Source organism: Gigantopelta aegis, unplaced genomic scaffold, assembly GCF_016097555.1.
Source record: "Gigantopelta aegis isolate Gae_Host unplaced genomic scaffold, Gae_host_genome ctg5005_pilon_pilon:::debris, whole genome shotgun sequence".
Classification (NCBI taxonomy): domain Eukaryota; kingdom Metazoa; phylum Mollusca; class Gastropoda; order Neomphalida; family Peltospiridae; genus Gigantopelta; species Gigantopelta aegis.
Window position 1 is genome coordinate 2566 of NW_024534165.1, and position 24904 is coordinate 27469.

General features: G+C 38.9%; 1 protein-coding gene across 1 annotated transcript in view; it reads left to right on the plus strand.

Moving 5' to 3' along the window:
- Positions 1 to 2632: 2632 nt before the first annotated feature.
- The window catches only part of LOC121366208, a gene marked incomplete at its 3' end in the record, with an annotated part of 62401 nt that continues 40129 nt past the window's right edge, over positions 2633 to 24904 (plus strand). Inside the window, exons 1-6 of the mRNA XM_041490741.1 lie at positions 2633 to 2705; positions 3510 to 3695; positions 7744 to 8016; positions 8231 to 8422; positions 19847 to 20122; positions 20963 to 21088. Of these exons, the coding sequence (XP_041346675.1) occupies positions 2633 to 2705; positions 3510 to 3695; positions 7744 to 8016; positions 8231 to 8422; positions 19847 to 20122; positions 20963 to 21088 (1126 nt within the window). The remainder of the gene's footprint in view (positions 2706 to 3509; positions 3696 to 7743; positions 8017 to 8230; positions 8423 to 19846; positions 20123 to 20962; positions 21089 to 24904) is intronic.

Consider the following 24904-nt stretch of genomic DNA (forward strand, 5'->3'; position numbering starts at 1 on the left):
CCACCGTTGAACCCTTTCAAGCCATGGATGTCCATCATTCTCCAAAATAATTGGAAAGTGGACACTACCACAATGGTCTGAACCAACTTTCCAGGAGAAATAAAAATGCCTGTCTTAGGGAGACTAGTGCTTGACCTATTTGGTGGAATTGTAACATGCAAGGACATTTGGGTTTCCATTTCTTTGTGATGGGGAGTAACTTTTTTTTTTTTTTTTGTGATGCTTTTTGCACCTGTTTTTGAGCCTTCTCAATGTCAAGACAGTTTCTTGTATTTGGCTTCATCACAATGCCAGGTTATGTCGGCGTTGACTGCAACTCTTTTAGTGGCGACTTTGGCAGCAACTGCAGCTGCATATGACTTGTCAACCACTGTTGGTGCTGCCATCTCCACCAATCTCCTGGCATCCATGAAGGATAATTTATTTTGTACCTTTACCTGCTGAACCCGTTTTTCCAGTTTCCACCACGGACCCTCTCGCGAGTATGCATAGTGGTTGCCCTTGCAGTTAAGACAAAGTATATCGTTTGTACACGTCTTGCTGTCATGGTAAAAAAGACCACAGCGAGCACATGTAAGTTTGCCACGACATGTGTTCTGACCATGCCAAACCTCTGACATTTGAAGCAACGCAAGGGGTTTGGAATAAAGGGTTCAACGGGAATATTAAGATAACAAGCTTTGACAGATTAGGGAACGGTAGGGACATTAAAGGTGAGGATACAAGTATTCGTCGGTAACAAGCCATTGTTTCGACAAACCTTTATCCTCCTTACTGCAGTAACACCCTGTGAGCATAGATTTTGACATATTTCACCCTCACTGACTCCTTCCAGATCTCTGCATCTGATCACTCCCTTTGACGAATAAAGGGAGGTATGCGGAGTTACCTTAATTGGTATGTTACGAAAAATGGTATACTTGAGAAGGCAAGTTGAGTGTTTTTCGGTTGAACATTCAACCAACACTCCATTCTTGAATTAGTTTTTTACCGATTTTGGCTCACCAGCCAAGCCAACAATTGTCTTTTGAATGGCAAACGGGGATAATTTGTTCAAGACCCCATCATCAGTAGAACTGATGATAAGAAATTGTGAAGAAATTGCTTTGGATTTCCTCACAGTATTCTTTGATTTCATGGAGTCAGAAACTTCGGTATGGACCTTTTTCAGGGTCCCATCAGAATTTGGTATTTGAAGTTTAGGTATGTTCATATTTAATGGATGAAAGGTTCATCAACCATGCCCCCCCCCCCCCCCCCCCCCACACACACACACACACACACACCCACGACCGAGTCCAATAAGCGGACACTGTGCTGCGGATAACCAGCAGACTGGGATACGTGGTTGATATATTTTGGCATTAAGAAAACAAAATCACCCAACTGACCCTAGCCACTGCTAGTTAGGTCGGGCCTACCTGGTCACCCGTCTATTTGAACTCCGGGCCAAAGTGATGTATTGTCAGAAGTCATACCCGCAGGTATGCCCCAAGTCAAACACCAAGATCCCATTATCCATTTTCACTGGTCGCACCTCACTGCAAACAAGGCGCCCCAAATGGGGAATTGTACTGTGTTAGCTATTCTCAAGGAGAACGTTTCATTTCTGCACCACGGTGAGGTTACAGTACATGCAGGGGCACATACACAGAGCTAAGACTTTGGAAACAACGTCATGTTATGACGTCGCTTCCTAATATTACGTCATTACACTTGTTATTACACCTGCTTTGCATGATTATTATTAACTAGGTCATGTTGAACCATATGGATAATAAATTATTATCTTAAACTTTAGTACTAGTAGTTATGACCAATATAACTAAGGGCGGAAGGAAAGAAGAAAGGAAGGGATGTGGGGTTTTTTTCAACAACAAACGCAAGATATTTTCATTATGGTTATATGGGAAAGGAAACACAATGAGCTACTCTTTCTGATTAGCAGCAAGGGAGCTTTTAAATGGAGCATCCCACAGGCAGGATAGCATGACCTTTATTACACCAGTTACCGGCCTCGGTGGCGTCGTGGCAGGCCATCGGTCTACAGGCTGGTAGGTACTGGGTTCGGATCCCAGTCGAGGCATGGGATTTTTAATTCAGATACCGACTCCAAACCCTGAGTGAGTGCTCCGCAAGGCTCAATGGGTAGATGTAAACCACTTGCACCGACCAGTGATCCATAACTGGTTCAACAAAGGCCATGGTTTGTGCTATCCTGCCTGTGGGCTGCGCAAATAAAAGATCCCTTGCTGCCTGTCATAAAAGAGTAGCCTATGTGGCGACAGCGGGTTTCCTCTCCAAATCTGTGTGGTCCTTAACCATATGTCTGACGCCATATAACCGTAAATAAAAAATGTGTTGAGTGCGTCGTTAAATAAAACATTTCTTTCTTTCTTTATTACACCAGTTGTGGGTCACTGGCTGGAACGAAACATAACTTGGGTTAATTGGTCAGGTCAGAAATGGCTATATATATAGATCAATGCACTAACACATTCTCAAGTATCATCAATACGTTTCAGTTCCTGATTGTGGAGTACCACCAGAGAGGTTGTTTGCTACAGTGTCAGTGCCAAATGGGACACAATATCTGTCTTCTGTCAGCTATTCATGTGATACTGGATATGCAATGTCAGGCACAAACTCCATAATAACATGTCAGAAAAACGGACAGTGGAGTCGTGCATCTTTCCAGTGTGAAGGTTAGTTGGGATAAGTATATAGCCTTGATTATTATAGTAAAATGATAAATGAATGCCTACATTTTTAACGACATCCCAGTATGAAAAGTACATCGGCTATTTAGTGTCAAACCAAGTTAAATGCAGAAAATGAAGTGATGATCAACATCAGTGAAAATGTATGTTGGAAAAGCTTATATTCATTCACTGTTATGAAATGAAAATTTAAATAGCAAACTGATTATCTACTTTTGTTAGCTGTTACACAGTTCCACTAGAATTTCATGTGTATAATTATGTAACCGACGTCCATACCACATCATCGGCACTCATATCGAGATCTCAGATTGTCGACAGGAAAAAAACGTGTGGCAGGACACTGTTTGGGATCACATAATGTATACGCAGCACACATTTGCTTTTGGTGCTGAGAAAAATGTATGCAGGTATTTACTGAAACTATTGTTTCTGGTATTATGTAGTGAGAGCATGTGCCCATCACCATTGTTGTTTCCTACATATCTCCCTCCCACCTACCTTCCTCGTGCTGTATATTAAGTAATTGTAACATTGTTTATAGTAGGTATATATTTGCAGTTTTGAGGAATCACACATTATTTTGAATCATGTATTATGTTACATCCTAATTACCATGCAGAGATTACATGAGTGGCCGCTGGATACCATTTATCTTGCGGTTTTAAACAACGAGTTCAAAAAGCATTTGAATCTAACGAACACAGTGCAGTATTCTACTTCTTACATATCCTTTGCTTCTACTTATTGGATATCCTTAGTGGCTATCGTCTTTTTTTATAATTTCAGTTATTGCATGCGAGGAACCTCCAGCTGTGTATGGGGCTGTTACAATTCTCAGTGCTACTGACCACGCCCGGTACCCTTCTGTGGTGTATTACAGGTGTATTGAAGGATACAAACATATAAGAGGCAATATGTACACAACTTGCAACACCAATGGCAAATTCACAAAATCCGACGTGTTCTGTGCACGTAAGTTCAAGTTTCTCCAACTATTAATATCACCTACAAAAATCTGCTTATATAAATAGCAGAGACTGTGCTTTGATTTGCTTTGATTATTATAATGCCTCCAAAATATATAGCCTCAGAATGATTTAAATCACATAGGTATGTTTTCTTGCTTTGAATACCATTTTCGGTATATTCAGTGTATTTCTCATTGTCCCGATGTTTATAGTAGCTCAAACTTCATTTATTTTCTAAAATACAGGACAACCAGAAACAGTGTGTGTGTGTAGTGTGTGTGTGTGTGTGTGTGTGTGTGTGTGTGTGTGTGTATATATATATATATATATATATATCTGTGGCAAATTCATATATATATATATATATATATATACAGTGGAACCTCCTTAGTCTGGACTCCATTACTCCGAAAACTTCACCTTACGGACGGTTTTATCACAAAACGAAACGACCACCCAGTAAAGTTATTCGTTAATCCGGATATTCAGCTCCCGGAACCGGACGGTCATAATTCTGAACCAAATGTAAAGGCAAATTGCTTCGTTTGACCGGTCGCCGCTGATTGAACATAAAAGTAATCCGCCAATTAACGCTCAAGGAATCGACAGAGATAAAATGGCTGCACAGGGTCTCACATCGCAGTTTATTTAACCATTCACCTGTGTTTATTTAGCGCGAGTGTTAACAATAGTTTGTTGTTTTTTTAAATATAATTTCCTTGATCTACAGAAACGCTAAATGAAAGATTAAATACCCTATTCTTTAGTAAATGTCAGATTCGTGAGTTAATACAATTTTGAGCAACAGTTGTCAACAGGTCCGAACATATACACAAATGTACGCCAATTATGACACAATTCGCTGTCAGTCACTATGTCGAGTCAACCAAACAAAAGAAAACGTCATGACATTACTGCCCACGAAAAGAGAGAAATCTGCCGGTATAAATTGGAAAATCCAAAAGCGAGTCTGGATGGCATGTCAAATTATTTTGCTAATAGTTTTGGCCACGGAATAGGAAAATCAACAATTGGTGACATTCTGAAGAAAAATGAAAAATGGCTTAATATAGTTGAAGATGAATCGTCACTTTCTAGATCGCGACATGCCAAGAACCAGAAGTTAGAACAGGCTCTCTACTACCTGTGGCTAAGTGACATGTCCAGTCGGAATGGAGCAATCAATGACCAAATGTTGATTGAAAAGGCCAAACGTCTAGGAGAACAGATGAACGTAACTGACTTTGCTTACTCTCGCGGGTGGCTGTCACGTTTCAAGTCTCGCCACAATGTTGCCAAATACGTGAACGAAGGAGAAGCAGCAAGTGCCGACAAGAATGCAGTGGTTAGTGGGAGAGAAGAACTGAAAAAAGTGTTAAACGATTATGCACCAGAAGATGTTTTCAACATGGACGAAACCGGACTGTTTTTTAAGCTGGGACCAAACTACACGTTAGCTTCAAAGCCTGTGAAAGGTGTTAAAAGATCGAAGGACAGGATAACAGTGGCACTTTGTGCAAATTCTACTGGTGATATAAAAATAAAGCCGTTTGTGATCGCGAAAGCTCGGAGACCACGTTGTTTTGGTAATGATTTCAACCCGGAAGTTTACGTCCGATATCGTAACAACAAGAAAGCGTGGATGACGTCGGACCTTTTTTGTGATTGGATAAGAGCATTTGACAGGCAAATGAAATCGCGTGGTCGCGAAGTCATTCTTCTTGTTGACAACGCGGCCAGCCATGCTTGTGGGAATGTGGCATTGAGTAATGTTAAAGTGCATTTTTTACCACCGAATACCACAGTATGGATGCGGGAATTATTCGAGCATTCAAGGCACACTACCGACCGTATTTAGTGAGGCTGTTTCTCAAATGTGTTGAAGATGGCGAACCACAAGTGCTCAATCTACGACAGGCATTAAGATTCGTAAAGCAAGCATGGGGTGAGGTGACATGTGACATGTGCGACGATCCGCAACTGTTACCGCATGTCGATATTTTACCTAGTTCGGAGACTGAAGCGCAGGATGATGAAGATGACGACATGCCATTGTCCGAGTTACGTGAGTTGTTAAACGCATATAACGAGTCTGGTGCTGATAATGACCAATCGTCTGCTTTGACGGCTGAGCAGTACGTTGACGCAGACAGCCAGGAAGAGACAGGCCAGTCACTTTCCGATGATGACATTCTGGATATTGTGTGTGATTCGAAAGACGCAGATAATCCAAGTGATGATGATGATAATGAGCCAGCTCCTGTACCAGCCCCTTCAGCAAAGGAAGCCAAGACAAACATTGAATCGCTCGTAAGGTTTTTTGAGACGATGGGTGATGAAAAAAACTTGGAACTCGTTCTCAGAATGCAAAACTCGTTTGCACCAAACTGTTCAATCAGACAACAAGCTATTACGAAGTACTTTGTGAACCATTGATGTAAACGACGTTTGCCGTACGGCACATGTATATAGTTCTGACAAAAAATAAAGGTTTTTCATTTTTATTTTGTTTGTGAATCAAGGGAGGTTACTCATCACGTACATTTCAGTAATCCGGAAATTCGCTAATCCGGACGTTTTTAAAATAACCATACTGTCCGGACTAACGAGGTTCCACTGTATATATATATATACACACACACACAGTGAAACTTGTGTAAACCGGACCCTGAACATACCGGAATCCTGTCAAAATCGGCCGAGTGTAGTGGACCCAGAATTTCTAACTTCTAAAACGGGACCCTCTAAACACCGGATCCTGTTTAAATCGGATAATTATTAGGTCCCCAGCATAAGCCGGTTTAGACTATATATATATATATATATATATATATATATATATACCCTACTATTCTGAACAGGTAAACATATTTAATATGTAATTGCAGTTGGCTGGAATGCTGTATTGGAAGTGCCATCATAAAAAAAAAACCCAAAACCATTTAATGTTACATATGTGACGACTGTTACAATATAACACAAGATCCAATTAATTTTAAGTTTGCAAATCTGATCATTAAGGGCCAGGACATAGGCTAGCGGTAAAGTGCTTGCTTCAAGCACGGTCGGTTTAAGATCGATCCCTGCCGGTGGGCTCATTGGGCTAGTTCTCGTTCCAGCCAGTGAACCACAACTGGTGTATGTACTATCCTGTCTGTGAGATGGTGCATATAAAAGATCCCTTGCTGCTAATCGGAAAGAGTAGCAGGTTTCCACTAACAACATCTGTATGTCCATATGTCCGACGCCATATAATCGTAAATAAAGTGTAATGAGTGCGTTGTTAAATAAAACATTTTCTTCCTTCCGTCCTGATAATTAACGTATTCCAAATCGTGTCTGCATAACACAAAATCCAATGACTGTTTTCACAAGATTGTGAGTGTTTCTGTGAGAGGACAGGCTCTAGCTCCGTTGGTAGAATGCTTGCTTGAGGTATTTACATTTTAGACTTGAATTACCTCAGTGGATCCAATCTCTGATTGGTTTTCCCCGTCCCAACCAGCGCGTCACGTTTGGTATATCCAAGGCCGTGGTATGTGCTGTCCTGTCTATGGGAAAGTGCTTTTAAAAATCACTTTCTACTAATGGAAAAATGTAACACTTTCTCACTAAGACTAAATGTCAGACTTACTAAATGTTTGACATCCAATAGCCGATGATTAATAAATCAATGTGCTCTAGTGTTGTCGTTAAACAAAACAAACTTTTAACTTTGTGTGAATCACTGTCAGGTGCATAGAGTAGAGGACTGCCACAATTCCGTAGACACACATCTTCCATATCCTTACTTTCTTGACCTTTCATATATCAATTGGTGTGCACTACACTACAGTTGGGTTATAGAATGGGTTAACTCTAACACGTATCCTATCTCATCTAGCATGTGAGAGAAGTATTGCATTGCCATGCTCAAATCAAATTACGTAACATTTATTCCAACAAAATATTTTGGTCAAATGTGTGATCTTTCAGCAGTATTGTTAATTATATACTGCTGTATTTTATTTTCTCATATCACTGACATAAAATGTTTCCATATTTTTTGTTAGCAACATTATGTTACAACGTGCATCCAGAATATGGAATTATTTACGCCGGCAATTTGTCACATACTCATAATGGGGACTCTTGTCAGATGTGGACTGCAAGCGTTAGTAGGCACAGAAGGTCTGTAAACACATCAGATGCAGCAAACTACATCGTTGATCACAGCATTGAAGCTGCCGTGAATTACTGTCGAGCTTTTGCCGGTGACATGACACTTTGGTGCTACACCGCTTTCCCTTCTAGAATCGGACGTTGCGACATTGACCTTTGCAAAGGTTAGTTAATTTTGATAAACCATTATCAAAACAACAGCAGCAACATTGTTTCACGATTTAATCTGTCACAATCCATTGTTGGTCTAATTTAAGACAACTAAAAGTATCTTTCATATATTTATGTTGGGTAAGAGTACATTTTTGAAATAATTTCATTTCTTCTTTGACTTTAATTTCTGAAATCATCAACACATATGAATGTTTTTGTATATAGATGTTGACTGCGGTCCACCACCATCTTTACCTGGACTGTCGGTTTTGTTTTATGATCACACCTATCTGGGAGGAAAAGCCTTGTACACCTGCAGAGCTCTACACGTAACGATAACTCCAAACGTACATCAACTAGTAGAATCGGTGTGCCTGGCCGATGGGACATGGGCATACATTGATCTTGTTTGTGCACGTATGTATGGTATCCATATTTAAGTTAATTGAAGTAGTGCAAAGAATAAATGGGTTTAAATATGTGCACTATTATAAACCCTTAATGTATGAATAAACAGGTGCAAAATTAATACGATATAAACTAGGAAGAAAAGTGGCTTCTGTTGTGTCTCTTCTGAGCCACAACAATGACTAAGGTACCAATAACAACAAAGCATTAAACACATACCATCACGGACCACTGACTTTTTACTGACATAACAAAATATGATCTGAAAAAATATACATTTGATTTTCCCCTACAATACATTTCTACATAACAATATATCCCACTTACAATCAATGTTTCGTATTAATAATATAATTATGGCGACGTCCCTATAAATCAGAAGAAAAAACCCTGATTTGGAACACAGAAACATGTATGTGGCGAGGATTCAACATACATTGTTAAAATGGCTTACCTAAATCTTGTATTGAGAACGCGTGGCTGACCTCGGGGAAGTTGACTAAGCAGAAACACGAATGATAAAGACAAGTTATTTAAAAATAAAATTAATGATAATAAGCATATAATATCAACATTTTAAACGGCGACAATCCCCGCTTAGGTATTTAGCATACAATGTAGATAGACTTCGTCCAACACCAAATGAGTTCTCATGTACACACGGGAAACATCGACCGACCGACTAATAGATAGTTTATTAATGTCTCAACATATGAACATCACACTTGTACAAAATATATTAAAAATGTCTACGACATTGTAAAATATAAAACAGGTTTTGGCTGTTACAAATGCAATATTAAAACGTAAGTTTTCTAAATCAGGTAACATAACTGAAACAAATTAAAACAAAGATTCTTATATAACGGCATAGGCGTACAGGCTACCGTTTTTGTAGGGGAGCAGGCTGGCTTTTGCCCAAATTAAAAGAAAATGCTTGAATCAGGATAATAACATTTATTCTATTTACCATTACTACCAAAACAGCTATATAGGGTGGCAAACAATTCACTACACAATTTTTACATGAATTACAACTACTTTTGAGGGTAGAATATGGAAATAGATGGTAAAAAGGTTTCAGGTTAGCACATTTTGCCTGAATATTTGTATCACTTTTGCCGAATTTGAGCTTTTGCTCCAGCACTGCCTCGCTGTCTCGTATGCTTATGTATAACGAAACTTTTATAAAAAAAAACATGAATTTGATTCCCAACATATTGGTTATCACATACAGGACAGAATCGTTGATCTGCCTGGCAAAATGGTCACATATCGCTAAACACAATAACTTTTCTTTAACAAACGATAAGTTCTCAATATTCCTGTATTCTGTAAAATAGCTTCTGCCCTAGATGTAGCATGCTGATCGCCATATAGTTCTAAAACTCTCTTAATAATAAATTTTGGTAAAACTACATCGACATTACAAAAGATCTGGATCTTCTGTGCGGAAACAAAACTGGTACACATTAAAAATCCAATTCTTAAATTGTACGTTCTTAAAATGTTCTGACCACAAAATATACGTTTATTATTATCCAACCCATAACCCATTTATAGATGCAATAGGGCTATATTTCACAACATCAATAACACAATTTACAATCGTTATAACAGAATAATCCTTGATACCCTATAAATCAGATCCGCAACCAATAATGGGTAATACGAGTAAGAAGCCACAACGCTCTACATGCAGACTTCGTAACCACTTTAACAGCTATATGAAAAGCAAAAGTCTCATACAGCAGAATTCTTTTAAGATTTTTATTATTATTATTATGTTTTTTTTTACGTACGAAATTATTTGAAGACAAAGTCTAGTTTGGCCTTCTTACAATGCAGCAAACTCATGAATGTCCCTTCAAAATCAGTATAAGGCACACCAACCCTGCCATGAGGCAAATTCAAAGCAGACTTGGCAGCTGAATCTGCCTTTTCATTATCCCTGATGCCAACATAGCTGGGCACCCAACAAAATACACCCCTGGGCGTGCTGTAACCTCACCGTGGTGCAGGGGTGTAACATTCTCTTTGAGAATGGCGAATACAGCACAAATTGCAAGTAAAAGTCAGTATCTATCTGTGATATTTGTATTTTTACACAGTTTTTTTACACTTTGTTTTTATTTAAATCTTTTTATATTGATGTTGATCATCATTTGTTTGCATTACCATAGTTTGACACCCAGTAGCCGGTGTATGTTTCGTGCTGGAGTTTCTTTAACATTCATTCATTCCAAAAAAATACAATATCTTTATTGGCAATGGATAAAAAGACACACTTTCGTATCACCATCCCAATTAAGGGATGGTCCAGCTTCATATTCCGTAAAGCTAGGAGACACGAAAGTGACTGTGAACATAATAAATTTGGATGCACTAGAATCCTTTATGTCATCCAAGGCTTTAAAGACTGCCCAAATTTCAGCACTAAAGATCGATGCTGAATCAGGCAGTCTCATGGACATGATAGTATCTGATGGAAAAACTGCAGCACAAACCACATAATTCCCATCCCATTATCCATCTGTATAAACAGGGATGTAATCACGGTACCTGTCTTGAATTTCCATGAACAATTGTTTATAAACAACAGCATCTGTACAATCTTTCTTCAGATGCACAAGATCAAACACAATTTTAGGTAGTGTAATACACCGAGGTGGTAAAACAAAATATGAAGGAGTTTCCAAAGTGTCGGTTAACTCAATGTTGGAAAGCAACAAAAACCGCAGAATACGAAGACCTAATAGCATTTGGCCTTGCATCAGACAACTACATATACATGTTATCAAACACCGCATCATGTGTAGGATGTTTCGGTAATGATTGAATCTTGCACGTATAGCACCCAAACAAGGTTCGAGTGCATCAACGTACATGCTGTCTACAGGAGATGTTCTAAATGCACCAAGATAAAGCCTAAGTCCCTGGTTGTGTATAGGATCTAGCATCTGCAAGTAAGACTTGCGTGCTGACCCATACACAATGCATCCATAGTCAAGTTTTAACCTCACCAGAGATCTATACAGATGGAGCATAACCTTTCGGTCTGCTCCCCATTCTGTATTACCAAGAACTTAAAAAATATTTAGAGCTTTTAAGCCCTTCTTTTTACAGTATTTAAGATGAGGCACAAAGGATAGCTTCCTGTCAAATATAATCCCAAGAAATTGTCTCCTCCACAACTGGAATTGGAGTGTTGTCCAAAAACAACTGTGGATCTAAGTGGAGACCTCTTTTCTGGCAGATATGCATACAAACCGTTTTTGCCTTTGAGAATCGAAAACCATTGTCAGTTGCCCATTGATGAAGTTTATTCAAACGAACCTGCAACTTACGTTCAGTGATACTCATATTGGACGATCTATAGCAAATCTGAAAAGTATCGACATATAACGAGCAATCCACACCAAGTGTTAAACACTGGGTGATGCTGTTAATTGTCACAGAAAATAAATCCTACGGACACGATACTACCTTGAAGCATACCCATTTCCTGTGGATGAAGGTCGGACAAGGTCGCCCCCACCCGAACTTTAAAAGATCTATCTTTTACAAATTGAGAAATAAAAACAGGAAGTCGACCTCTAAGGCCCATGCCATGGAGGACATTTAAAATCCCATACTTCCACGTGGTATCGTAAGCTTTCTCCAAATAAAAAAAGCACTGAAACCAAGTGCTGATTATGGATGAAAGCATACCTACAAAACGTTTCAAATCTAACAAGATGATCAACTGTGCTACGTCTAGATCTGAACCCACATTGCACGTTAGTAAGCAATTTGTGGGATTCAAGATACCAGACAACTGTGGATCTAAGTGGAAACCACTTTTCTGGTAGATATGCACCGTTTTTGAGAATCGAAAGCCATTGTCAGTTGCTCATTGATGAAGTTTATTTAAACAAAGCTGCAACTTACGTTTAATAATACACATATTGGACGTACTATAGCAAATCTGAAAATCATCGACATATACCGAGCAATCCACATCAGGTGTTAAACAATGGGTGATGCTGTTAATTTTCTCAGAAAATAGAGTTACATACAGGATGCTGCCTTGAGGTACACCCATCTCCTGTGGGTGAATGTTGGACAAAGTCGACCCCATCCGGACTTTAAAAGATCTATATTTTAAAAATTGAGAGATAAAAACAGGAAGTCGACCTCTTAGGGCCATGCCATGGAGGTCGTTTCAAATCCCATACTTCCACGTAGTATCCTACGCTTTCTCCAAATAAAACCCCCCACTCAAACGAAGTTCTGATTATGGATGAAATCTTCCCTACAAAACGTTTCAAATCTAACAAGAGGATCAACCTTGCTACGTCTAGATCTGAACCCACATTGCACGTTAGTAAGCAGTTTGTGATATTCAAGATTGATCATTCGCTCCATGGTTTTACAAATGCAACTTGTCACGATGAAAGGGCGATAACTAGTAGGATTGGTTGGATTCTTACCAGGTTTGGAAATAGGAATAATAATTGCTTTCCTCCAATCAGAAGAAAAGTCACCAGAAATCCAGATACAATTAAAAATATTCAAAAGAACCATCAAAGATAATTCAGGTAAATGTATTAATAACTAATAATGAATTTCATCCAGTCCGACTGAAATAGCATGGGCTCTACAAAGAGCATCCTGCAATTCCACCATAGAGAAATGCCTGTTGTATACTTCAGCATTTTTAGATGAAAAATTAATGGACTGCTTTTCAGATTTAGTTCTAACAGATGTAAAACATATGTACTGAAAGCAGAAGATGAATTATGAGAAAAGTTGTCTGCCAGTGCGTTGTCAATGTCATGATGAGACTTGACTTCCGTGACATTGACAGATGAGTGAATTCAACATGGAGACAAAAGTTCTCCAAAGTGATTTCTTACTGTCTAATCACGTTTGAACCTGTAGAGGAGCCTGTTTTGCTCTTTGAATGCATCCTTGCACGTATCATTAAACCATGGTTTATTCAAACGCTTTGGTACTGCCAAACTCTTAGGAATTGTTTCATCTGCAATGTCCGTCAAGATGGAAGTGAACAAAGACAGGGGATCATCAGCATCAATAATGGCAAATTGTTGCTGTGAAGCGCTGCGCAGATGCTGAAACTGACCCCAATTTGGCTTCGCCATCCTCCACCTTTGAACCCTTTCAAGTGAAGGAGGTCCATCATTCTCCAAAATAATAGGAAAGTGGTCACTACCACAAGGGTCTGGACCAACTTTCCAGGAGAAATCAACAAGAAATGTTGTAGTACAAAGAGTTAAGTCTATGGAAGTGAAAGATCCACTTGCAGAATGAAAATATGTGTGGCTTTTATTGTTACATATATTTATATCATTTTTGAGAATTAAATGAATGAATGAATGAATGTTTAACGACACCCCAGCACGAAAAATACATCGGCTATTGGGTGTCACACTATGGTAAAAGCAAAACATTAAATGTTGAATCACATCTATATAAAAATTCAAGATTTAAATAAAAACACAGTGTAAAGGACTGTGCAAAAATACAATAGCACACATAGATAAAATTAATATTTAGAATAAAACTCATTATCACGTAAAAATTATAAAACTAATTCTGGATGGAATCGAAATGATTCATCACATTTCTCAGACCAAACATATCTTTTCTACTTTCATTAAGATGCTGACACTCCACCAAAATGTGGCGTACCATCAGAGGACACTGACAGTACTCACACTGAGGTGGAGGATCCTTCTTCAAAATAAATGAATGGGTCAAGTAAGTATGACCGATGCGAGCAGGACACAAGACTATTTCATTCTTGCTGCACTGTCTGTAGGAGGACTGCCACTCTGCCAAGACTGGCTTGATAGAATGAAGCTTATTCGCAACCGCACCGTCCCACTCATGTTGCCAAGTCGAAAAGATAAATTTGTTGGTATTATTTTTAAAATCAGTATAAAGCACACCAACCCTGGCATGGGGCAAATCCAAAGCAGATTTGGCAGCTGAATCTGCCTTTTCATTACTCCTGATGCCAACATCAACAAAATACAATAACTTTATTGGCAATAGATAGAAAGACACACTTTCGTATCTCTATCCTAATTAAGGGATGGTCCAGCTTCATATTTCATAAAGCTTGGAGACACGAAAGTGAGTCAGTAAAGATAATAAATTTGGATGCACTAGAATCTTTGATTTCTTCTAAGGCTTTAATGACTGCCCAAACTTCAGCATTAAAGATCGATGCTGAGTCAGGCAGTCTCATGGAAAGTATTGTGTCTGATGGAAAAACTGTAGCATAAGCCACATAATTCCCATCTGTATAAATAGGAATGTAATCACGGTACTTGTCTTGAATTTCCACGAAAAACTGTTTATACACAACAGCATCTATACGATCATTCTTCAGATGCGCAAGATCAATCACAATGTTAGGTGGTGTAATACACCAAGGTGGTAAAACAAAATATAAAGGAGTGTCCAAAATGTCATTTAAATCAATGTTGGAAAGCGACAAAAAGTGCTCAATGCGAAGACCAAATGTACGAATAGCATTTGACCTTACATCAAACAACTTCATATATTTGTTATCAAACACCGCATCATGAGTAGGATGTTGTGGTAAAGAGTTAATCTTCGTAGCATACTGCAGAGAAAGCTTTACACGTCTAGCACCCAAACAAGGTTCGTGTGCATCAACGTACAAGTTCTCTACAGGAGATGTTCTAAATGCACCAAGACATAGCCTAAGTCCCTGGTTGTGTATAGGATCTAGCATCTGCAAGTACGACTTGCGTGCCGACCCATACACAATGCATCCATAATTTAGTTTAGACCTCACAAGAGATCTATACGGACGGAGCATAACCTTTCAGTCTGCTCCCCATTCTGTATTACCAATAACTTTTAAAATATTGAGACTTTTCAAGCCCTTCTTTTTAACATATCTAAGATGGGGCACAAAAGATAGCTTCCTGTCAAATATAATCCCGAGAAATTTAGTCTCCTCCACAACTGGAAAAAGAACTGTGGATCTAAATGGAGACTTCTTTTCTGGCAGATATGCATACAAACCGTTTTTGCCTTTGAGAATCGAAAGCTATTGTATAGGAGTTCTCTTTAAATTTTCCTTCGGATGTGATTTGGATTTTAGTGAAGGTATACTAGTTTGAGTATAATCATCCATATCCATAGCATCCACATCCAAAGGATCAAATGGATTGCTTACTGGGACTGAGCGTTGCTCAATCTTTTTTAAGCGGCCAGAAGAGCAGTCCTTATTTGAGAGTTGGTGTCCTTTACTGGCTGAGTTGTGCTAGGACCTGGATTCCCAGCATTAATAACTCTTGGGGGTTCTTTGAACCCAAAGACACCTGGGTTGTTTGAGTCATTTGTTGTTGTTGAGTCTTTTCAATGTCAGAAACCTTCTTAAATTTATCTTCACAATTTAGCCATGTCAGATCTGTCTGAACTGAAAAATTGTTTGTATAGACTTTTACGGCAGAGGCATAGGATTTACCTACTGCCATAGGAGTCCGTTTCTCTACAACTTGTCTGGCCTCAGTAAAAGACAGATGCTTGTCCACTTTTATCTGCTGAACTTGCTTTTCAAACTTCCACCTTGGGCACTCGCGCGAGTACGCAAAGTGTTTTCCCTTACAATTGGTACATATCGTGTCATTCTGACATGCCTTGCTGTCATGGTCAAATTGACCACAACGGGCACAGGTCAGCCTGCCACGGCATGCATTTTGTCCGTGTCAAACTTCTGACATTTGAAACACCGCAAGGGGTTTGGAATGTACGGCATAACAGCTATATTCAAATAACCCGCCTTAACTGATGAAGAGTCATTAAATGTAAGAATCAAAGTATTCGTGGAAACAAGTTCATTATTTAGACGAACATTTATTCTCTTGGCGGAAACGACACCATTTGAGGAGAGATTTTCACAAATCTCATCCTCGAGTACTCCCTCCAGGTCCTTTGATCTTATCACTCCCTTAGACGAGTTAAGTGAAGTGTGTGGTGTGACATGTATTGGAATATTACACAATACAGTAGATTTTAGAAGGTTTCTGGAATGACTTTGAGTAGCACATTCTACTAAAAGAGACCCATTCTGCATCTTCTTAACATTTTTGGATTTTTGGGCTCTCCAGCCCCTTTTGTATTACAAATCGAAACAATTTACGCAAGGCCTCATCATCAGACGATCCAATGACAAGGAACCTTGGCCATGTTTGCAACACATTTACTTTTGGTTTTTTAACATGATTAGACTGCCATCAACATTTTTGGATTGTTTTTACCCATATTAAGGTCATGCCCCCACCCACCACGGAGTGCAACAAGAGAACATGGTGCTGCGGATAACCAGCAGACACCCATGCCAGGGATACATGGTTGATATACTTGAGCAATAAACAAACAATAAATCACCCAATTGACCCTAGCCACCACCCCCAAGAGCAACAAATACACGTGATACATAAACAATGTTTGTTCTTGACAAAATTAACAAAACAAAAGTTGTTTGCTCTGGAGCTTGGCATGACCAGCCGATTGATCAGGTCGGGCCTCCCTGACCACCCGTCTATATGAACTCCGGGCCAAAGTGATGTATTGCCAGACGTCATACCCGCAGGTATGCCCCAGCTCAATCACCAGGATCCCATCATCCATTTTCACGGGTTGCACCTCACGGCAAACAAGGTGCCCCAAAAGGGGAGTTGTGCTGTATTGGCCATTCTCAAAGAGAATGTTACACCCCTGCACCACGGTGAGGTTACAGCACGCGCAGGGGTTTTGAGAATTACGTCTTCCAATTGTGTTCCTCTAATATTAACATCCTCACATGCCCACAAACAGTGGTGACCATTAAACTATCCCATAATAATGAAGGGAGTAGGGAGCTGGTCAATAAGATCATGAAGGTCCCTAGGATTAAAGTTATAATGATTACGAGGTAAACTGAACATAAAGTAAGAGTCTTATGAGCCGTGACCTTTACAGCCACGGCTTGTAAATAAGTATTTAAAGGGACATTCCTGAGTTTGCTGCAATTTTTAAGATGTTATCGACTAACAGAGACTTTTTGGCGACTGTAATTACATAACAAATATATTTGTGTGCATAAAACATTAGTGGCTGTATATTAAACATGTTTCTGATCGTACTAGATTAAATGTAATTTTATTTCCTAAAAACATATTTATTCGTACGTACGAAATTATTTGAAGACAAAATCCAGTTTGGGCTTCTTACAAATATTAAGTCGACCAGAAACACATTGAATATACAGACACTGATATTCTAAACAAGAAACTATATTTAATATGTAAGTTTAATCGTAGAAACATTTTATTAGTCGGAAAAATCTTACAATGCAGCAAACTCGGGAAAGTCCATTTAATGTGACAATACTCTGAGGGATGTTTTCATTAACAAGAATGAAAACGCCCCTAGATGCTCTATTTTTAGTTTCTTAAAACTTGTGATAGAGGTTAAATCCTCTCATGGTAATATGATCAGTGTCCTTCAAGAATGTTTTCTGAAGACATACTACAAGAGGATTATCTTTTTGAATTAAAAGACTCAATTCATCAAAATTGGGCCTAAGCCCACGGCAGTTCCACTGTAGGAATTCATTTGCCATTTGGTGGAAGTATGGGTGTTATCATAAGCTTTGGAGGCGGTCTGTTTGATTGTGTAGAAATTTCCATCTCTTCCAAATCATCCAAAGCCTCATAAATATTTGAAATTAGCAGCTCAGATTTTTTTTTAAGAGTCCCGAAAAGTCATCTTTGTGTGTTTTGGTACTTTTTATTTTTGAAGATTTACTAGGGCCTGATTGTCAAATGTTGGTACCTTTTGGCAGATTCAAAGAATCCGAAGACACCTGAGTTGCCTTTGCTGTTTGTTTGTTAACAACTTTTGTTGCCTGTTTTTGTGTCTTTTCGATGTCTGGTACTTTTATAAATCGATCAGCGTTATTTGGCCAATTAAGAGCAGTGTCTTGTTAAATGTAAGAATTAAAGTGTTGGTAGAAACAAACTCGTTATTTCGACGCACAGACATGACACCTTGTGAAGAGAGATTTTCACAAATCTCTTCTTCACTAACTCCTTCCAAATCTCGAGATCGAATGACGCCCTTTGATGAGTTAATGGACGCGTGTGCACTGACTTTAATTAAGATGTTGCACAGGGACTTTGATTTTAAAAGGCGCCTGGAATGACACTCTGTAGAACATTCTAGCAAAAGCGATCCACTCCGCAACTTCGTGACATTTTGTGGCTCACCAGCCAATCCCTGAATTCCTTTTTGAATTGCAAATGGTGATAACTTTTGCAAAGCCCCATCATCAGAAGATTCGATGACGAGGAACCTTGGCCAAGCATCACAGAAAGAACTTTCGATTACTTGACATTTGTAGTTAACGTGAACTACTCTTCAAACTTCGGATCTGTAGGTAGTTGTTTATTTTTATCCATATTATTGAATAAAGTATTCATCAACCGTGCCCCCAACCACCACCGAATCCAAAAAGGGACATGATTAATTGGAAATAAACAAGAAAACTAAGTTAGCCAAATACGAATTCTAATACAACTGTCATATAAGCCTTTTGCTCATTAGTTAATTTTCATGATAAATCAAACGGTAGATGTACATGGACAACCAGTATTTATCACAATAACAAAACTCGTCAGATATGCCGTCACTTAGCCTCATGTATGGTGGTTTTGTTAATATAGTAATTCCGCGTCTTCCATTATATTTAAACATGGTTATAAATAATTTTCAAATATATTACTAACTTCCGATGAAAATGACGTTAGTGTTCTTATTTTATTATTATTTCATGCCATTGAAATTTGTAACACTTCTTTAGCAGCAATGAACACCACCCTCCCCGAGTAAGGTCCGGTCCCTGATCGATCGCAGCAGTCAATTCGATCATATGTCTTATTGCCTGCTATTCTAGTCTGTGTTCCCAAAATGGTTACAGCAGGTTAATCAGAAATAATTGTATCAGTTTCTGAAGTACACTATATTTGTTTAGAACATACTTTTTGGGACAGTCAAATTGTCTTTGTCTCGTCCCCAAATCCAAATTTTGTGATAAATCCTTTGATAATTAACAATGAAGCACAGTGATATTATCTCATAAATAAATGGAATGAATAGAGATTAATTGTTTTCAGGTCCAGCACATTTTGGTTTTGGGTAACATGTCATGACCATGTAAATAATGACTTAAATGTAATGGAATAAAAAAAGGGTTACACACAATTTAATTTGTGCCAGCACGAACATCTTTTGTTACATAAATTAAATTCTGGCATAATGAAGCCACAATGATGACCACGTCTTGTATATTCTCGGTCTACACTAATGGTTTTCTGTTAATAGTGTTCCATATTTTTAATTCTATAGCCATAAACTGCTACAGAGTGGATCCCGTCTATGGTGTCCTGTATGCTGGAACGATGTCAGTGACACGTAAAGGAATCAAATGTCAGGAATGGTATCAATATATGCCTCATAGACCACTCGCAAAATATCTAAATGATGCTGCCTACTTAGTAGACAAAACTAGAGTTGATGCATCAAATTATTGTCGAGGATTTATGAACTCGTCTTCACCACCCTGGTGTTACACAATGGATCCTGCAGTTCGTGAGGATACATGCCTGATAGAAAAATGTCGAGGTATTAACTAGGTCATAGACAAAAATAAGAACACTGTGTCTAACTTATTTTCTGACTCGGCATCTTTATCTGTATCCATCTATCCATCATCACCGGCCTCGGTGGCGTCGTGGCAGGCCATCGGTCTACAGGCTGGTAGGTACTGGGTTCGGATCCCAGTCGAGGCATGGGATTTTTAATCCAGATACCGACTCCAAACCCTGAGTGAGTGCTCCGCAAGGCTCAATGGGTAGGTGTAAACCACTTGCACCGACGAGTGATCCATAACTGGTTCAACAAAGGCCATGGTTTGTGCTATCCTGCCTGTGCAAAGCGCAAATAAAAGATCCCTTGCTGCCAATCGGAAGAGTAGCCCATGTAGTGGCGACAGCGGGTTTCCTCTCAAAATCTGTGTGGTCCTTCACCATATGTCTGACGCCATATAACCGTAAATAAAATGTGTTGAGTGCGTCGTTAAATAAAACACTTCTTTCTTTCTTTCTTTCTATCTATCCATCAATTATTTATACATCTCTCCATGCATCTACCCACTCATCTCCCACCCACCCATTCATTCATCCACACCCACCCATCCATGCATCACCATACATACACGCACGGGGGCATGTAATTATATATAAACGGAATATGTTTAATTTTCTGAGAACAAATAGGTGATACATCATTGGTCATATTTTAATGTCATCTCTTTCAATAGTTTATAATAATCAAAATGTTGATAATATAAATGTGTTTGAGCATCATTTGATTTGCATTGGAGTTTTCCAAGTAACGTATTCTATGGGCATACTATCATTGATTACTCGATATATTAAAACCAATGTTCTATGTCGTTCACAGATTCCACAGATGAGACGTGCACATCCACTGAATTTGAGTGTCCAGATGGCCGGTGTATCCCTCAACACTGGAAGTGTGATCAAACACCTGATTGTTCTGATGGATCAGACGAGCAAGATTGCACAGGTCGGTCCATGGGGTTGAACAAAGTCTAATAAAAATAAATATGTTGTTGCTTTATGATCAATACTACTTGTTGATGTTGTAATGCACGAACTGCAACTATTCTGATATGATTTGGGTGGATGGGATTTGCTATAATATATACCCATGAATTTTATTCCAACTTCAAAAATATAAATGACATACATATTGTACACAAGTCAAAGGGCATTTTTAATTGTTTTATTGTTATGTTTAAAACAAAAATTTAATTAAACAGGTATACATGAAATATACTTTTTTTTTTTTTTTTTTTTTGGGGGGGGGGGGGGGGGGGGGGAGTGTACAGGCCTTCCTTGCATGACCTCAGCGTTGTACGTCCGTCACAAACGTTTATAAAGTATTTTTCGAAAGCGCTACAGTCATGAAACACGTATTTTGTTATCTTTTGGTACCTATATATAACGTTTACAATGTATATGAATCATACAAACTTTCAAAAAGAACTGACAGGCCGTTTTTTATATATTCGTAATAATCGATCGCATTTTTAGTCCTCTCTGGACAAAACACTTGAAGCTACACACCCAGTTACGTAATGACGTGTGACGTCAATCCAGGGCTTGACTGGCTTTGGAGACGTACCTGCTCCTGTGCATGTTCGGCCCCAAGCCGACACGTGGGGCCAGAATACGAAACATCAGTGTACGAAACCATTACATTTCTTTTTTGTAATACCGATATATGAACACTGTTTGAAATATTCTATGATAATAAATAATTGCGTCGTGGTTGGGTGCACAAACATTTCTGTGAAAGGTGTAGAATGATGGGAAGGATTAGCATTCACGAATTACCACCCCTGCAAGTACTGTAACCTCACCGTGGTGCAGGGGTGAAACATTCTCTATGATAATGGCTAAAACGGTACAACTCCCCTTTTGGGGCACCTTGTTGGCCGTGAGGTGCATCCCTTAATGCTGGATGGTGGGATCCTGGTGGTTGAGTTGAGGGCATATTTGCAGGTATGTTTTCTGGCAACACACCCCTTTGGCCTGGATTTCAGCCGGGCGGGTGGTCAGGGAGGCCCGGCCTGATCAATCGGCTGGTCACGCCAAGCTCTAGAGCAACACTTTTTTTTATTATGTTTGCCAAGAATAACCATTGCTTGAACGACCATGTGTATTTGTTTCTCTTGGGGCGGTGGCTAGAGTCAATCAGGTGATTTCTTTAGTTTTTTATTGCCTGAGTATATTAACCATGTATCCCTGTCATGATTCTCTGGTGGTTATCCACAGCTTCATGTGCCCTTGCTGGACTCTGTGATGGGTGGGGGCATGGTTGATGAATTCATGACTCTACATTGTGGGTAAAAACAACTCTCAAAGTTGTTACTTCCCAATGCTGGCCGAGGTTCCTGGTCATCAGTTCGTCTGTTGATGGGACCTTGAACAAATTATCTCCATTTGCTATTCAGAAGGGGCTTGTCTGTTTGGCTGGCGAGCCAAAGTCTGTTAAAAAAAAAACCTGAAATGCGCTTCGTTACTAGTAGAATGTTTGACTGAGAGGCATTCATCATGTCTTCTCAAGTCTACCTCATTGTGTAATGTGCCAATAAAAGTATCACCTCACGCCTCCCTCAATTCATCGAAGGGGGTAATCCGGTCAAGAGATCTGGAAGGAGTCACTGAAGATGAAATGACAGAAAACTATCATCGCAGGGCGTAACATCGTTGAAAAGGATCAAGATTCGTCGGAACAAATAGTTTGTTGCAACGAATACTTTGATCTTAACCTTTAATAATCCAGTCCTTCCTCAATCAGTTAAAGCCGGATATCTCAGTATATCTGTTTATACCTAATCCCTTACGCTGTTTTAAATGTCAGAAGTTTGGACATGGTCAAACTGCATGTCGAAACAAGCTGACATGTGCTCGTTATGGTCAGTTTGACCATGACAGCAAAACCTGTACTAATGACATTTGTATAAACTGTAAAAGAAAGCATTTTGCATATCCTCATGCCAGGGTTGGTGTACCGTATACTGATTTAAAAATGGTATCAACCAATTTATCTTTTCGACTTGGCAACAAGATTGGGACGGTGCGATTGCCAACAAGCCTTATGCTATCAAGCCAGTCTTGACATAGTGGCAGTCCTCTTATAGACAGTGCAGGGAGGATGTAACAGCCTTGTGTCGTTCTCGCATCGGCCATACGTACTTGACACATTCATTTATCTTAAAGAAAGATCCTCCACCTCAGTGTGTGCACTGTCAGTGTACTCTGACGGTGCGCCACATTTTGGTGGAGTGTATTTGAAAGAAACTCGAAAAGGTATATTTGGTCAGAGAAAGGTGATGGAATCATTTCGGATGGAATGATTCCATCCAGAACTTTTATTACAATTTCTTCGAGATACTGACTTTTATTCAAAATTTTAATTGTATCTATCTGTGAGTCTTGTATTTTTGCACAGTCCCTTACACTGTGTTTTTATTTAACTGTTGAATTTTTATATTGATGTTGAACATCACTTTATTATTTTTACTTTACCATAGTTTGGCACCCAATAGCCAATGTATTTTTCGTGCTGGGGTGTCGTTAAACCTTCATTCATTCACGAATTACCAATACAGCCAACAGGACATAGGCTTGCACTGTCACTGTTTACATCGGGAGGCTATCTTGTAAAAAAACAAATTGACAATCGTAGCCCACAGGAAAGGACCGTAGAATCTGCAGCGATAATATTTTAACCAAATACTACGATCATCACTACAAGTGTGAAGTGGAGGTTATGGTTTTTAAAAAAGCAACTAAAAATGCGAGTCAGCCTATTTCTAGTCCAGATACCGAAAGTAACCCGAAGACAAAAACAGAACCCTTATGTTAATGCCGAAGTGTATAGTGTTCATATTTTGCACAAAAATACACCTCAGCATGATGTATTTAAAGGTAGGGTCAACTCAAACAAGAGCCTGATGCATACGCGGACCACCAACACATACTGACACTTTAGCAAATGAAAAACGTGTAATTTTAGAGTTAATAAAAAAACATGATTATTCCTGCTAACTGGGGGTAGCCATTTTGTTTCGTTTTTGTGACGTCCAGTGTTGTAGCTTGGGGCGAAGTGACGTCAGCTCCTGACCATCTCCCGTATGTACAGTGTAAACAAAAGCAGTAATTTTCGACAAGGCACTTCTCTTTGATCAACCTGACTGGTAAAACAGCATAAATGACGTAATAATATAATGAACTATTTAACTAAATATATTTCAAGTTGCATTAACGGAACAAAATGGGGTTATAGTATTTTTCTCTGTTAAATAATCCAAAGGGAAAATGTACACTATTAGGCCTATTGGTATACTGCGTTAGAGCAAAAACGACAACCCACGATACCCAAGTGATAATTTTCTTTTCTTTGGGACTACGTAATTGGTCAGTTCTGTGGTTTTAGATGGAAAAGTCCACTTAATCAATAGTTTTACAAAACTATTTACAGTAATAAACCATGTCCATTACCATTTTAGGGGCGACAGGTAATATTCCACAATACCGGTATGTATTTTTGTGTCTAGACAGCGTCAATTAATTGGCTTGTCTGGTTACCAATCAAATACACACCTGCCAATAAGGAATCACAAGTAGAAGCAACTAACAGCATATACTAATTAACTAACAAAACACTCCGTGTATCATTTCAGTACGTAGGTTAATGCATGGACAAAACATTGTTAATTATTTCGACTTGTTGTGTAGGCACTTTGAAAATAGTATTTTGTTTTGTATTGAAAAATAATATATATAGTGCAGGATATACTTATTGCTGGCT